Source organism: Gobius niger (genome assembly GCF_951799975.1).
Source record: "Gobius niger genome assembly, chromosome: 16".
Lineage (NCBI taxonomy): Eukaryota > Metazoa > Chordata > Actinopteri > Gobiiformes > Gobiidae > Gobius > Gobius niger.
The window spans coordinates 10,328,696-10,346,169 of record NC_136867.1 but is presented as its reverse complement, the minus strand read 5'-3'; the positions used below and the strand labels follow the sequence as shown (position 1 = coordinate 10,346,169).

Here is a 17,474-nt window from a genome sequence, read left to right as displayed (position 1 = left end):
CGCGCGCAGGAAATGACGTCACGGGTGACGTATATTTATGACTTTTGTGATAGTCTGGAAGTCTACATAAAACGTTATTTTTTGTTTCTACTGAAAGTAAAAGAATGAAGACGTCTATTTTGTTTTTAATTTACTATCCTTTTGACCAAATTTTATATTCACAAACGTAAATATTCTAAGTAGAAACCCAACTTTACACATTTTCATAGTGATACTCTCTCATATATAAAGATTTTGGAAGGTTTTGATAACATAAAGGCTCTGAAAACTATCAGTATTTACTCAAAATACAATATATGTGTAACTGAATAATTGTATTGTACAATTCTGTTAACCCCTGGCGTCATTTGTACTCTGTATATGTTTGTATATTCATATACTTTTCATTGCAATAAATAAAAATAAATAAAATAAAAAAGTCTACATGTTACAAATGTTATAAACCACCTGGTCTTGCATTTTGATGTAAAGTAAGTAATAATATATATTTATTATTTTTTGCATCAGAGAAATTATATGTTTCAATCATAGAAATATTCAATACACTTATGAAAACACGGATACGGACACAATAAAGAACACACGACTTTACAAACCTGTTTAAAGGGGATTTTATCATGACATGAGGCTGGACAGACAGGTACTGCACAGTCCAAACCATACATATCGAAATAATACCCGGGGGAGGCACAAGGGAGGAAAGTGGCGAGATTTGCCAAAACACTGTCAATAATAAAATCCATGGAGTCAAAAATGTGCAGTTAAAAACTCTTTAGTGAGTAAAAACACTGCGCCCCCCACGAATGCAACACAGCATGCAGCGTCATGATATAGAGACATACAACCAAACAAAATATGACAAAACCAAAATACCAAACTTATGATTATGAAAATGATTACTTCACCAAATAATTTGAAGAAAAGTAAATTAGGCCAAAACAACCATCAACCAAAACCATAACAAAATTACCAAAAAGTTACTAAACAAAATAATTGTGGCTTAAACTAATAAACTATTTACAGAAAAAAACATAATTTAGGCTCCTACAGTTGCACTGTAGACACAAACAATCACGTTCTCTCTAAATTTCATTGTCTTCAGCTCAGCTACATGCCCTCTCTGCCCTGCATGATGTCGTCATACAAACCCTCCACTTCAGAAAAGCATCTTGCCAGTATAACTGATATAAGGACTTGTGAGGTGGCTGAGTGGTTAGGGCTCTTGCTAGTGAATTTGTTTCTCTCCCCGTTTCTCTCCCATCAACCCCCCAAAAAACAAACATGCACAATAAATCAAGTGACGCTGACCATTAGCCGGGCTCGACATTTGGAGATGGGCCCCAGAGCGCTGCACGCAGGTGCCCACTGCTCCATACGTTTTTCCCAGCAGCAACAAAGTATGGGTCAAAAGCAAAGAGCAGATCTTTGTACAGTTGTATAATAACAAATAAAGCACCTTAACCAAAGTCTTGTGGCCGTGTGCACTTCTAACCCTTGAGGTCATGAGAGACGTCTCTCAATCCACAGCGGTTTTAACCAAACTCCCTTTTGGCGAGGCGCGTGATCATGTAAGACACTTCAACACTCCAATACTGATCATCAGATGAGTCCGCTGGAATAAGTGGCTTTCCTCCAGATGCTGGGCTTGTTTGCATCCTTAGTACACTCATAGTCTCTGTCAACATCAGCTGTACGCTGCAGCTCACTGCCCACTCCAGACGGACCAGAGAGGACAGCGGGCAGTCCAAAGGGTGTGGAAGGAACATTTTAACTAGGGCTGGGTATTGTTAAAACAAGTATGATCTTTGATGCACGTTTTAATGCCTGGTAGGTCCTGAGACAGCTCTAAAGAAAGTAACTACCAAGTTGTAAATAAAGTATCAAAGTATTGGAATGGTGCCCATACCCAGGCCTGCTTGAAACTGAGCTTGGTGACAGTGGTGAGTGGACACCAGCCCATTGCACCCACACAGATGTACATGAGCGGGCAGAGGAGCAGGCAGCACCAGTGGGCTCCGAGACTCCCAGGCACTGCTGCTCCAGACGCTGCTGTAGAGACAACAGAGGCATTAACAAATGAACATGCACATAAATACCATTTAATACGACTTCGTTTCAGTGGAAAATTACTGTAAGTATAGTTCTACAACAGCTAAGTGCCAATTTTAAGGGGAATGATTTTGACCTTCGTGTACACTATGGCTTGCATGGAAACCATTATTACTTCTTCACGTCCTGCGCCCATGTCCAACAAGGCAGTAAAACAATAACATTAGAGTGCATCATCATGGTTAATGCCCTCCAAGTGATGTCCATTTAACCTACATCTACTGCAGGGCTTGACTGTTACATACAAGATCGGGTCCAACCACAATTTGTAAGAAATCTGTATTCTAGATTCTATTCTATTTGAGTGTAAATGAACAAAAGCAACAAAAATGAACTAAAGCATATCTTTATCTTCCCTTGGTCCCATTGGATCTCACCTTCCCCCAATTGTCCCAGGATCTTCCGCTGGAGCAGGTTTCCACGGGTTCCTCCAGTCCACACACTCGGGGAGCTCATCCTGCACTCTCTCGGCACGCCTGAGGATTAAGTTTAGCATGTTTTGTTTATTTGCTGCTTAATGATGGTTTTGTCTCTGAGCGACTCCTTGGAGCCCTGTGCGCCGGGGATCATGGGGCCTCCACTGTGCTGGTGCTGATGCGGCTGGGAGTCCTTTCGCGGAGGTGCTGCTCGAGGGAGGGTCCGTGGTTCAGGGATTTCCCCACAGCAGAGGCAACAGAAGTTAACCATGGTGCAGCTAATCAACCAACCAACCACGTATAACACGATTCACTTGAGCGTTTCAATGAATGTGAACAAAGCAGCTTCCAGATTTACAGCGTCTACAACGTGGTCTAGTCACAAAAATAATCAAAAGAGCAGCTTAACGTTCATTTGTGGCCAAAATGACCACAAATGTGGCCTATCCGAATGATGAAAACGCAAAAGGCATCCTCACGACGTCCTCCTGTATCCGTGCGCTGTCCGCCTTTATTTTGAAACCGGAAGTCCATAAAGCGCTCGGTGTCACACTCAAATATTTCCGTCAGTTTGCTTGTTGTGGCTCGTGAGAGCTGCTCTCTGTCAATTGGAACAACTTTTCATATGATTGGGATTTCTTTTTTAATGTAAGGCTTGCAACCAGGCGCCTAAATACGGTTTGGCTTTATTCAGTTCACGTTAGTTTCTTTCTCCGATGTAAACTTGCAGTTCCACGTGAGAGTCATCCTCCTTCAAGGTAACAACTATGTGGGCAGTATTTGCAGGTCAATTAGCATCATTATTTCCGAGTGACTCTATGTCAAAGGGTAAAAACCTACGTGTGTAAAAAGTGTGTAAATAAATACAAATGGTTAAGTAACAGCTGAATCCTGTTAAGGATGCTGCGGCGCCCCCAGCCCACAGACTCAGAGGCGGATCTACTGAGAGAGCAGGAGCGCTTCCTAAACTCAGGAGCCCAGGCGGCTGTCAGTGTGATCCGCCGACCGGACAAGAGAAGACCGCAGGGTGGAGGAGCAGAGGACCAACGGGACAGCGGAGAGGGGCAGCAGAGGGATGTGGTCTCCATTGAAGGTCTACATTATTCACACATCCACCGGCTCTTGTAGTTAACATAAGAGAATGCAGAAAAGAAACTAATACACGTCAGGCATACATGTGTGCTGGCTGTATATAGCTGATTGTAATGCCTTTAATGTTGTAATAATTTATTTGAACTCAACCCTACACGTCTGTTTTATTGCAGTCACATGTGTCTTCCTTCATATCTGTTGTAGACCTACCAGATGAAGTGCCCGCTCTGACCCCGGCTCCACCAAAGAAGTCTCGCTTCAAATCGAGCCGTGTGACCTTTGAGCATGAGGATTCAGAGGACTGTCTGGACAGACATGACACGCACATCAGTGCGGTTCTCTCCAGGATCATTGTATGAAAACTAAAAGCACATCTGTTATTCTTGTTTTGGGGACGACTAATCAACATCACAATATCTCTCTTTAAGGAAAAGGATACCAGCTCTGTCCCTGTGACACTCCCTGAATTTACTGGGATGGCTTTCCCTAAAGTACTCCATCGCTCTCACCATGAAAATACTGTGGGTATAGTCTTTGAAATTAAGCACTTTGAATAGATATCACTCACATTGGAGTTTGTGCGAATAAATTGCTGTTGTTAATAGATGCCTGCAGCTTCTGGTCCTGGTCGCAAAAAGAGCATCTTTGCACAGCAGATCACTGCTCAAAGACTAAAAGAGGGAAAGGTGCCATTAAATGTCTCAGGTTTACCTTCTCAGGCACAAACCAAGAAAGTGTCACTGATGGACTGCAGTGCAGATACAGGTTAACTGCTTCATAAACAATTATATTTGTCTTCAACGTCTCTGCCTAACAGTTACTGCATGAATGTGTTCTCAGCAGGCTCCAGGCTGATTTCTGGACAGGGTCTTGGAGTGATAGGAGGCTCACAGGAGACCATGAGAATCCACAGAGAGAACCAGGAGAACCTGCAGGCTATGTCAGCATCCGAAATCATGGACGAACAGAAGAAGCTCCTCTCCCGGCTTGGTACAATATGTTAACACAGACCTGATTGATATTTAGGCATGATCCTAATCCAGTGAAATCATTTCCTTATGATGCATAAAAGGATTTCGCTGGATCAACCTAATGTTTTCTTGCTTTTATCAAACTACCAAATCAGCATTTAATTCAGTCTCACAGTCTCATCTATGACGAAACAATGAAGTCATGATCTCTGTAATTTGAACTTTATCACTTCTAACTGATCCTGATCTGTATTTTGAATTAAAACATTTATATCTAAATTGTATGTGTTCCCTAGATCCGAGGCTGGTGGAGTTTGTGAGGTCACGTAAGGCCCAGGACATTCCATCCTGTGCATCAGCGACCCATCCGTCTGGAGGCCAGCAGCAGCAGGACATTGTTACTCTGCCTTCGAGCACTCATGAGGATATGGAGATGGTTCCAGAGCAAGGACCTGTCACTGGTGAAATGTCTTTTAAATAGATGTTTTTATAAGAGCTATGACTGTTTTTAAACAGAATCTCTTTGCAAAAACATTAAGGAAAAACTTTTAGATACTTTGAAAAACATTGTTTTGATTGGATCTACAGTCTCAAAAATGCAACACACAGTGTAGTGATTTCAGCCGTGGGTTTGCTTTGCTCTGTGTGTAGAAGCTGATCTGCCCGTGAAGCCACATAAGGAATGGGTGAATATGGATAAGTTGGAGCCTGAGAAGCTGGAGTGGATGAGAGACTTGCCTCCACCGAGAAAAAAGGGAACAAACAAAGTAGGAAAGTTGTATGCTGGAGTTGTTTTATGTATCTATGGAAAGCTCAAAACTGCTGTGTTGTGCTCATAGGCCATGCAGGCGCGCTTTGACTTTGCAGGAACATTGATCCCACCAACAGAAGACCTGCCCACTCACCTGGGTCTGCACCACCACGGAGAGGAGCCTGAGGTCAGCTCTGCTTCATCACTCAGGCCATGCTCACTTTTGGACAAAGAGGAAATACATTGATCAAATCCATTCAGTCTCTTTTATTGTGACTTTTTTTTTTACAGCGTGCAGGATATTCTCTCCAGGAACTCTTTCTGCTCTCTCGGAGTCAAGTGATCCAGCAGAGGAGTTTGGCGCTGGGCACCCTAGCAAATGTTATATCTAAGGTAATCTCTCTTACATGTTACAACTTACATACGGCATAGTATGTTTATGTATATGTGGGGGGAAACCCATTAAAGACCCTATGCCACAACAATGAACCATGATAATGTGTCTCCATGTTCGCCTGATTGCTCTTAAATCTATCTGTTGTACAAGATTAAAATCTATACATACTGGATCCTGTCCTTCCAGGCCCGGTGTGGCGAGTACAGCTCTGCCCTGAAGGGCTCTGTGCTCTCCTCGCTGCTGGATGCAGGTCTGCTCTTCCTGCTGCGCTTTGCTCTGGACGACAGCGTGGATGGCATCGTGTGTGCGGCTGTTCACGCACTCCATGCTCTACTTGTGTCTGCCAACGAAGAAGTAAGTGGTTCTACCTGTGACTTAACAAAGCACGGCCTTTTGTTTGGAAGTGTTGTTTTGAAGTAATATCAGCCTAAAATTCCCTCTCATGGTAAAGATTTAAAATTTGTAATGCTTTTGCAAACTCTTGACTCTTCACCATTTTGTTAATCCTAGCTCGCCCCCTAGTGGTGACTGCGCATTACTTTACAGCCCATTGTCACCTCAGGAAGTTTGGATTTTTTTCCCCGTGCATTTAGTGTTTGCCTAAGTCTCCATCCTCAAATCAGAGGCTTTTAATAATGCACATGCTTTTTCCTTTAGGCCTGTTTAGACAATACTTTCTCCTGGTTTTGCGGCATGTCCTCGTTTCCTCTGCTGCCAACAGCTGAGGAGGAGGATGATGACGAGGATGAGATTCTGAAGGAGGCGCCCGAAGAGAAGCAGCAGAAGAGTGACTATAAGGTGGCGCGTCAGGATGTGGTTAAGGTAAGACAGCCGTGCAGCCAGACCATGCCCTGTTTACCAACTGATTACTAATACTGCTACTCCTTTTTTGTGTTTTTGAAGGGTTTGATCAAAATAAATCTTCTTCCGAGACTTCGTTACATTCTGGAGGTCATGCGTCCCTCTCCTCGTGCCGTCCATGACATAATGGAGATCATCATCCGACTCGCAAGGCACTCCACTGCCTCTGCCACTCAGGTGCTACTAGTTACATTACAGTAATAACCGTTACACAGTGTAAAGTATTAGATCTTGTCTGAGATGTTCATGTTGCTGACGAGGACATATTTAGATCCTACTATGCCTACAGCTGCAGTTTTGGCAACACTAATGATGTACTGTGTCCTGTTAGGTGCTGGACTGCCCTCGTCTGATTGAGATGATAGTGCGTGACTTCCTGCCCACCTCTTGGACAGCCCCTCCGTCAGACCCCCCTACGTCTTTGTATGGTGTCCCTCAAGCCAGTGCACTTAAGCTGCTCAGAGTGGTGTCCACCGCTGGTCGAAATCTCTGCGCGAGAATTGTGAGTGCCAGAATCCGAATGCCTGTCCCGACTCCAGATGAGACAGCAGCTTTAAATGTTCCTGTGTGCTGTAGTTGAACTCTGCAGGGGTGAAGGAGCGCCTCTCCTGTCTGCTGAGTGCAGAGCCTGGTGACCTGCTGCTGGGAGAGGCTGAGGCTCTGAGGATCTGCGCTGAGGCCTACAGACTGTGGGCTGTGGCGGCTCGATACGGACAGGCCTGCGACTTATATGTGTGAGTGAAACTATTTCTGATCATCCAAGACAAAAAATGATTTTGTTGACTTCTGTTCTGCATGAAAAGCACATGTTTAATAATTACCGTATGTCCCTTTGCCACTCCAAGTGACCTGTATCCAGCCCTAGTGAAGTCTCTCCAGTCTGCCGGGCCCCTGTCCCCATCAGAGCCTCTGTTACAGGAGCGGCTTCAGAGGCTCCTGGCTCTGGTGTGTCTGCTCACTCAGATCACTCACACCGCGGGCTGCCACCAAGAGCTGCAGTCCACTATGCTCAGGTCAGACTATTATTAAGATGATGGTTACACGTCAAATAAACATGATAGTTTAGATTATGTATTTTTTAATTGTGTTTTTTTAGTTCTGGGGGTGAGGAGTGCCTGCCTCCTCCCCCTGTGTGCTGGAAGCATGTCTCTGGACTGCAGCAGACTCTGGTCTCACACTTGAAAGGTTTTGTCAAAGGTCTTGACAGTGATGCACAGAGAGAGATCTGCCTGGTTCTTATTCCTGCGTACCTCGTCTACCTACAGGCCTATTACCATCAACTGTCCCTACAGGTACGGAGTACACAGTAGCCCTCATAAGTCACTCTTCATTAATTTGAATAACACGCTACTCCACAGAGTAGCTTCAGTCCAGTAGAAACCCTGGAGGAGCTGGAGAGCCTGGCCTCAGAGCTCGTCACGCTGCTATCCCACCGTGTGGTACAAGCCCTGATCAAAAATCTTAAGTGGGTTTTATGAGAAATGTCATAGTAAAGATGCTATGTAGCTATTTCACATACTCCTCATATTTTCACAGGGCAGTCTCTGTAGTGTGTGACACTCTCCCGTGCAGGGCTGAGACCACTGGCAGTCTTCCTGGTCTGGTTTGTCCCGGTTGGAAGGACGGTCCTGGGCTGGCTTCTTCCACATCATCTTTCCCTCTGCTGACAGGACTGGCTCTGGTGCTGGACGCGGTCACAACCATCCACAAAGGCCTCACTGCCAAGGCAGGGACACTTCTGTGGACTCTTTTGGATGTCTTTCTGGTCCTTTTATGTCTGACAGATATCGATGTGTGTGTGTCTCTGACTCTAGTTCACTGCTCTTTTTTCTGAGCCTGTTCTTGAATACCTGCGCTGCACTGCACGGGCCACCCCTGACCTGTCCCTCAGCAGAGCCTGGCTCCTGCGCCACGAGCACAACCTTCTCTACCTGCTGCTGCGGCTGGCACACAGGCTGGTACGCTTCACTCCGTCTGCTGTCCAACACAATATAAAAGCAACATAGCAGTTACTCCAATTACGACTGTTGTTTTCAATCAGAAAGAAAGAGAGCCATTTCTCCAAAAGCTGATGTGAACATTTTTGCTGAACATGTTGCTGACATATGAAAGTTATAATTTTTACTTCAAAGCAATCACTGTAGGCAAAGGCTTGGCATTTGTAAACACTTATCTCTGAAAGTTCAATGCAAAATCTTAGAAAGGGCATAAAGCTGCGTACCTCTATGTCTATCAAGGCCAGCTTTTCTGTGACAAATACCTCATGTGACCCTCGAAGATTTGACATTGACAATTCGAATTTATTTAAGATTAAATTTTGGGTGTTTTATATTTGCAGATTCCTGTTGATCCAGAAGTAGCAAAACAAGCCCCACTCTTCCACCAGGTGGCGCTGGTTCTGTTGCCATGGCTGTTTCCAGGGAGTGAATTCTTGGCTCATGAGCTAATTTCAACCATCATTTTCAGCAAGCCCTTCATACCGTGAGCACTTCAGATTCATCACCCTATATGTGTAGTACAGTATAAGCATGAACCACTTTCTCTGTAACTTATCAAGTCTTATGAAGGTCCTGTAAGTTTGGCCGTTTTGTTGACTCTTTGTCCTCAGGGAGGGCCACAGCGGAGGGCCTGAAGCGGTTGAACTGGGGGCGCTTCGGCTGCAGGAAGAGCAGGCTGCAGGCTTCAACACCTCCCATCAGGCCGTGGGATCTCTGCTCAGAGAGGCCTGTGTACAGCTGCCCTCCATCCGGGCCTGCTACCTGACCCAATTGGCCCATTTAGAACCAGCCGTGGTGGTGTCCCAGAACTCGCTGCTCGGTAGAAACCCTTGGATCTCATCCCAGTTACTCCCAGAGCTTAGTGGTCCCATCCTGCCCTCAGACTGGCCCTACCTGCCCCTGCTGAGCCTGTATGGGCGGGGCCCGGTGTGCGATGGGCTGTCTTTGCCTGAGCTCCCCTTGGGAGCGCTGCTGGTTGTGACCCACTGCCTCCAGTGGATACTGGTGCTGGAGGTCTGGAGAGAGGAGGCTTTAAAGGTACGCGCTGAGGCAGAGCACTGTATTAAACAATGTCACCTGGAATATCATTGCTTTGCTAACAATTATTAGTGTTCAATTCATTATGCTAACTCTATCAGTAATTAATGCTTTTTCAGTTTATGGAGTTATTCCATTTCAAAGAGCTGCTACAAAAATGCTCCTCCCATTCCTACCACTGCTAGCTTAAGATTTATGAACACCTAATGGAATTTAGAAAAGGTTTTTATTTATTTCTGCTAATACCCAAAAATGAGTTAATGAATAATTACACTCCTCTCTATTGCGCTTGTTCTGTGAAGTCACTTCTCGGTATTTGTGATTACATGTTGTTGCTTCTGCAGGTCATTCTGCCTGTAGCCAAATTGGCTCGCATGTCCTGTGTGTTCCTCTGCTCCAGCGACCTGTTTTTGGAGAGACCCATCCAGAACCTGACCTGGGCTCTGTTCCGGCTGCTCTCCAGGTGACACCAAAGCCTCCCCCTCCTTAAATCAGACGTGGTCACAGGAAATGTTACTGTTCTGTTTTTGTTTTCAGACCGTCCCGACTGGACTCCCTGGACCTCAGCCTGGCTCCCCCGGGTCTGGCCTCTTTCCAGGACCTGTACTCGGACCTGCTGGCCCAGTATGAGGCCGTGTCATTTGGGAACCCTCTGTTCGGCTGCTGGATGCTGTTGCCTCTGCAGAGGAGGTACAGTGTGGCCCTGAAGCTGGCTGTGTTTGGAGAACACGTGGGGATGCTTCGCTCACTCAGTGTCACTACTGAACAGGTAATAGCCATGCAGGAACCTACGGCGCACCAGTGATACACACATTTATTTGTAGAAGTCAATAGAAGATCTGCTACAAGCAACTACTGGGCTACTGGCCTTCTCGCCCTCTCTGCTAATACTTTTTTCTCACCTTTACTATGTTCTAATATGCAAATTTGGTATTTCTGTTCCCTGCTGCCCTCTGCTGGTCATGTCATTTACTGTACATTTTGTGATGTTGGAAATATAAACATAACATGCTGTCCTAAATATGACAAAGATTTGTTTAGAAATGCAATCGAAATCATAGCTTCCTGTCTTTAATGAAGACGTTTCTGTGTTTTGTAGCTGTCCATCCCACTGGAGCGTTTCACCTCTCCCCCAGAGGACTGCCTGGCTCTGCTGCGCCTGTACTTCCGCTGCCTGCTTACTGGAGCTCTGAGGCAGCACTGGTGCCCTGTGCTGTATGTGGTCGCACTCTCTCACCTCAACGCCTTCATTTTCTCTCAGCATGCTGCTGCACAGGTAATAAATGCCATTCACTGCACTACTAAATCTATCCACTCATCAGATGCATCAGTACTATTGTAGGTGACTCGCTGAACTAGGACTTCACAGGGATAACATTTTTACAGTACTTAGTAAGTCTCACTTTACCACAAAATATTGCTACTTGTTGCATCTCAAGTCTTCTCTTGAAGGCAGCTGTTTCCATCCAAAATGTGCACCGATTATGTTCTTTTTAAGCTCCCCAATTCAGAACATAGCATGAACATAAAGACTGAATGATGAATGATGTGAGTGATTTAAAGTGTCAATTACTGATTAGCCTACCCTACTCTAACATTTAGCATCACACATTGACCAAGGGGCTGCATGTGTGACATAGTTGGAGGAAAATGATTATTAACGGTCACTGCACAGCCATTAATATAATTGAAACCATGCAACAAACTGTAAAATGTCTCTTTCTCACAAACATACCACAACCACAACCATGTTTCGGCTAAAACTAACAGTAGCTAGTTTATATGACTGCATATTCATTCATGAGCAGATAATTTATGTCACAACACTTCTATGTTGTGTTTCACATCAAAGACAGTATGATTAGCTCTGAGTGGTGATGAGACAATCGGAAGGTGAAAAGGCTGATTATGATGATGCGGATCACAACCAGAGTACTAACTAATTACACCAACACAGGGAAATGTCCATCTTTACTAGAGTAAAACCAAAGGCTCACAAACACACCATGGAGGAAAATAAATAGTTTGATAAACTCACTCACTCCATTTTTCCATCCTGTAAAAGTTCCAAAGGCGAAGTTGCCAATGTAAAATGACCTAAACTTAATGAAAGAAAGTGTCTCACGCACATGTCCTGCTGTTAAAATATTTACACTCAGAAATTAGTGTACAGCAGAAGTCAAATTAAACTACATGTGAAGCCTGTTGATCACCCAGCGACAATGTGAAGGGGCTTAATGAAGGCAATGTAAAGGCAATAAATGGTTGTCCTGTGGTTTTTCAGTTCATTAGACATTTGTTTATCCCAAAAATGTTGAAAAAACACATGTTTGGCTGTGAAGAGAGTTTTTTAATGAAAGCAAAGAATTATATAAGCATTGTTATATAATAAAACAAGCTGCGCATTCCTCTGATCTGAGTAACAGTCCCCTACATAGTTGTTCATTTGCACAAGTATTTTTAAAGCCTCCAAACGCACAATTGGGTGCAATTTTCATATGATATATGATCCAAATACCTGATCATAGTGTGATCGAGGATGTTTGAAGCTAATAAATACCAGCAAGTAAGTGCACCCTCTGCTGTCTCCTCAGTCTCAGCAAAATCACAAATGAACAGTCTGACGTTGTTATTTCAACCATAGATTATATGAACATTTACCTCACAAACTGCTATTTTAATGGTATAAAACTATGATTATTTCACACCACAGATATTATCCCACCGAAAAAACATCACAAAGAGATCACAAGAGTGATTTGCACTTGATCTTGAACTCATTGAAGCCTGGAGCTCATGTGGAATGGTTTTGCATATTTCACTTATCCAGAGAGATTCTGTAGCTGCTACATTGAGGGAAGCTCAAGTGTCCAAGAATGATTCCTTGTTGTTTTTTTCCTTTCTGTGTCCAACATTAGCCAAGTGGAGGCCATAAGTCTCCATTAAATGTACTCCCTTTCATAAGTGTATCATTTCCATGAGTTTGTAGCATATGTCCTTATGCACTCAATAAGGTGGTCTAAATCTAGGAATGCACGGGAGCCTGCAGTGATGATGTGTGTGTTACAGGAAGTGGAGGCCGCTCGCGTCAGTATGCTCCGGAAAATCTTCTACCTGACTGATGAGGTACCTCTGGAACAGACTCTGCACATTCACAAACACTCCGCTTTTAACTTCACATCCATTTTCAGCTTGATCTCTGTTTCACATGGTTCCTGCTGTTAGATCTGCCTTCCTTCACACAGTCGCACAGTACTTGTTGCAATTTCAGGACGTAGCTCGGAATGACCCACAAACATCTGATCTCAACCCAGGGAACCTGAGGGGTGCGAGAATTGCCACTCAAGTCACCAGATAGCGGCACATTTGCGGAAACATTACTTAAGGGGATACAATACCGTTTTTGTTGAGCTTGAAAAGAGACGTGTCATTATTCTGACTGTCGTGTTCTTGGGCAAGACACTTCACCCACTTTGCCTGTGTGACTATAGTGTGTTAGTGAATGTATGGTGGTGTTAATGTAGTGGAGAGACAGATTGGCAGCCTCACTTCTGTCAGTACAATGGTAGCTTACCCCACTTAGTATGGAGTGAAAGAATAATGACAGTGTAGTGCTTTGAGAAGCTTGTCAATTCTATAAGAAGTAATAGTAGTGCTTCTGTTGTGACGTTTTTTTTGTGACAACATGAGTATGTACATATACAAACTGTCGACTCATGAGGCGCATCATTGCCCGAATTCTACGCTCTGAGGACACATGGCTAACTGTAAATCTGTTAACTTTTTCTGCAGGTTCTGAAAAAGCACCTCCTGCTGTTCCGTCTGCCCCAGCAGCCGTCTCAGTGCGGATTTGACCTCTACGAGCAGCTCCCTCCCATCAGGGCCAGGCGTCTGGAGCAGGTCCTGGGTTCACAGCACAGCTGCAGTGACCCGGGCCAGCAAGATGAGAACGAGAGGTGAGACAGGGACTCTCTTGTTCAAGGGCCCAGCTCTGTGTGGACAACCCTGAGCAGCACTGGTAAAAAGAGAGACTCTGCATCTGAAGTGCAGTTTCTAATTGATAGCAGAAATGTTTACATACGTGAGATTACTGGCCATAAACCTCATCTGTTTTGTGGATATTTGTGGTTGTTTTGAAACCACAAAACAGCAAATGTTCAAAGTAAAAAAAACTCTGGGATGAACTGCAGATGGGGTGAAAAATGGGTTCCACAGATTTGTCCGTCGGCCAAACAAGAATGCGAGGTTTTTCCATGATTTGAAGTCTGAATAAATGCTCCCTGGTCCCCTGGATTTGTTTGTCTGGGAGTAAAGTCTGGATCTCGCAAAGCCTCATGCGTTTTCTCATTATTGATTACTAGTAAAAAAGGAAAAATGTATGGTTTCACTTTGTCACCACTAAATAAACATTGTTATGCTTAAGCCTTTTGTAGATGGCCATGTATTATCTTGTTAAGCCATTGATCAGTCCCTCACTTAGCAGAGCTGTAATGACGAAACCCATTACTGCTCATCGATGCTGGATTAATTGCTGTTTTTTAAAGTAGGAGATTGGAAAAATGCCCAGAGGGGGAGTCTGTACTCGGGGTTTGACAAAAGCCGGTGGTGATCAATGCTGCTCAGTCAGAGTGCTCAAAATAAGTTCCATCACTCACATTTATGGACTGCTCCCCACAAACAAAAGTGAATCCCATGAAAAACAAGCGACCCGACTGAAATGAAGAAAAGTGTATTGTTTGTTAGAGAGATTGGTCCATGTTCTTCTCTGGGCCTCGAGTACAGTCGCCCTTTTCTCCAACCGCTGTATTTTGTTTAATGGAGTTGGGATCAACCGTGTACAAAAGCTACTTTTTCTTTACTTTATAAACAAATTGCTTTTTTTTTCTTGCTTTTTTTGAATACTCCTTGTTAACTTCAATTTGGCTACTATGGTCATAAAAGAAAACTCTCTCTTGAAACGAGCACAATTGTGACGACACCACCCACTAGCACTGAGACAGGCATTATACATTCAACTTGGAATTTGATTTTTTTACAACTGTATACACTGCCTGTCCAAAAAAAACTGTTCTGATCTGGGGCTGCTACAGTTGGTCAGGTCTAGGTTCAACAACACACTGTGCCCAAAGAATGAGGTCGACGACGTGAACATCCTGAAAGACCAGGTTGTTACATCAGGGGATTTCTTCTTCCCAGATGGCACGGGTATATTCCAAGATGACGATGCCAGGATTCATGGGGCTCACACTGTGAAAGAGTCCAGATCTTACCCTCATTCAGAATCTTTGGGATGTGTTGGAGAAGGCTTTGCGCCGTGGTCACACTCTTCTCATCAACACTAGATCTTTTGACGTTGCAGAAGCTCATTGAAACAATGCCACAGCGTATGCATGCTGTAAACGAAGCTAAAGGCGGTTCAACAACAAAAGATTACAACGTGTGACTTTTTCTTTTTGTCAGGTAGTGTATGTGTGGTGTCTGCTATTAGTGTGATACGTAATGACATAACATAACATTACATAATAATTATCCCACACCAGACTTTAATAATTACTTAATATTTGCCATCTTTGCACCTAACATGTGTTTCTTATTCGTTAGTACTTATTTCTCCTGATGGAGGCAGATTCATCTGGTTCTTGTCAAACTTGACGAGTTTTCTATAGACGAGGTTCTCAAATGTTGCTTGTGGATAACAATGGGCCTTACTTCACTTTCCAGTAATAAAGTTGATAAAGTTACTTAATAATAATAATGATAAATCTTTGAACCTACATAGAGTTTTTCACAATACTCAAAGTTGCTTTATCTGGCATTATTCATTCATTTTCCACTTTGGTGGTTTTTGTTGAAACGCCTGCCCTGCGGCCGACTGGCGGAAAGCGTGACTGCTAATCTGCACCAACAGCAATCAGACACACACCACATATTCTACCATGGCATCAAACAAAACAAAAAAGATGCATGGTCCCAGGACAGGTGGGCTGTTCTGGTTCAGAGTTAAACACATGTGTATGAGCTTGGAAATGGTCTAGTAGCATGTAGCCCTTCAGTGGTTGGTGTGTGTCCCCAAACAAACGTCCCTGTCTGCTTCCTACGGGAGGATTCAAGACCGTCACACACAGCCTCTTAAACTCAGTCATAGATACCTCTGGGGGAATACGGTCATAAGAATTAAGAGATTATAAGAGAATAAGTAGGTCTACACGGAGGCTAATGCTCCGCGGTGCAAGGAGACCTGAACAGTCCTATAAAAATAGGCACTGTATGGCACTATTACAGATGCAGCCACTGTTCTGTTCTAAGATCTAAAACAAAACAACACTCATGCTGACTACTATAGGGGAAAATGCAAAAACCTCCACATCCCGATGTTCTCCACATGCATATATTGATAAAACTAACTGAATACTGGAAATGTCACTAACCTCCCTGGCTCTGCTGCTGTCTGTATGTAGCCCTGGGAGAATCCGGTTGTCACCACTTCAGAAGCAGAAATGTGGCCGGGGGATTAATGCCCTGACGCCTGGAATTCATTCAGCTCTGCTGCTTTTTTCAGCTGATTGACGTGCGACGGCTTGTTTGAAATTGTATCTGCTTTTTCGTGATGTATCCATTTTAATATAGCCTAACATCGGCCACACACACGCATTACATTTTTGAGGAAAATATTTGATCTTTGTGAAGTTGAAAGAAAGTTTGAAGCTGCATTGTCTCAGATGAAATGATTATGGAAAGCAGTGAGGTCGGATGAATTACTTGGATATTACAAAATGACAAAGATATTAATTTTGAATATGTAAAGTCTGACTTGGCCTGCAGATAAAAGGGCGCTCTGTTCTTTTTCCCCATGAATATGTGTCCATGACTGAAGGCACAGATTATTCATAATACATTTAGATAGCATTTAGAGCTGGGAGTCTCTTTAGTCTTTTCTTGTTTTTGTGAGAAGAACTCATGTTGCTGGCTGAAGGTGTGTCACATGTCCTGGTGGTGGCGCTCTTTATACTGTCCTGTCCAAAACCAAGACATGCTGGACTGGGCTAAATGAGTGTCAGCAGGTCCTAATGCCATTAGGCTGCAGTAATTCAGTGAAACTGATTTGATTAGGAGCAGGACACATATGCTCTCATGTTGGACCTGAACAAGGGCTCATTCAGCGGCAGCTTCAACATAGCTCTGAAAAACAGAGAGGCCTCCTGCAGCGGCTCACACCTGAGAGAGAGAGAGAGAGACAGACTTCAGCTCTAAAGTGCACTGGTTTTCCACTTTTCCCCATGTCCCTTCATGCTGTGCAAAATTTTGTGAGTGAATAATTTAGCAGCTTGTATTTCCAGCATGTAGAGCAGAGCAGGAGAGTGAAACACACTCATTTAAAATGACTTTTAATGAATCCTTGATTAGTCATGTAGAACACAAAATAGTTTAGTTTTTCTTAATGTTAAACAATTAGTACAAAAAAGGGAAATAAATCTTGCTACAACTTGACACTTTGGGTTGGGGTGCAATAAATCTGATGAAGATGTGACTTATGTACAGTTTGACGTCCTGATTAGTGCTAACTGTTTGCTGGAGTGTTGCTCAGTTTTTCATCAGCAGCACAAGGGGACGGCTGCGTAAACAAGCTCTATCCGAGAACTGGGCTTTCAAGTCATGAACGAAACACTACAAACTGTGCTTGTTTTTCATCTTTCTAAAGCCAATGATTTCAATTGCTTCTCACAGTCACAATAGTGCACAGTGAAAGCACTTACAGTATGTCATAATTTCTGCATTATTTCCAGAGTCAAAGAATATCTTTGTGGGGCCACATTTATCAAGTGGCCCCATGGGGTGCCCCGC

The 17,474-nt window shown here is 43.8% G+C and overlaps 2 protein-coding genes across 2 annotated transcripts in view; both read left to right on the top strand.

Moving 5' to 3' along the window:
• Positions 1 to 17,474, top strand: part of iah1 (isoamyl acetate hydrolyzing esterase 1 (putative)) — an 87,460-nt gene that overhangs the window by 52,135 nt on the left and 17,851 nt on the right.
• Positions 3,158 to 14,042, top strand: rpap1 (RNA polymerase II associated protein 1). Its single transcript, XM_079573887.1, is given in 27 exon segments — positions 3,158 to 3,283; positions 3,425 to 3,618; positions 3,822 to 3,970; positions 4,046 to 4,138; positions 4,223 to 4,384; positions 4,388 to 4,607; positions 4,885 to 5,049; positions 5,240 to 5,355; positions 5,428 to 5,526; positions 5,631 to 5,732; positions 5,923 to 6,090; positions 6,394 to 6,558; positions 6,640 to 6,774; positions 6,929 to 7,099; positions 7,174 to 7,331; positions 7,443 to 7,610; positions 7,694 to 7,889; positions 7,956 to 8,062; positions 8,134 to 8,323; positions 8,412 to 8,555; positions 8,936 to 9,078; positions 9,206 to 9,632; positions 9,977 to 10,095; positions 10,170 to 10,401; positions 10,732 to 10,908; positions 12,702 to 12,758; positions 13,425 to 14,042. Coding segments are annotated over 26 exon segments (4,224 nt in total). The 5' UTR covers positions 3,158 to 3,283; position 3,425; the 3' UTR covers positions 13,593 to 14,042.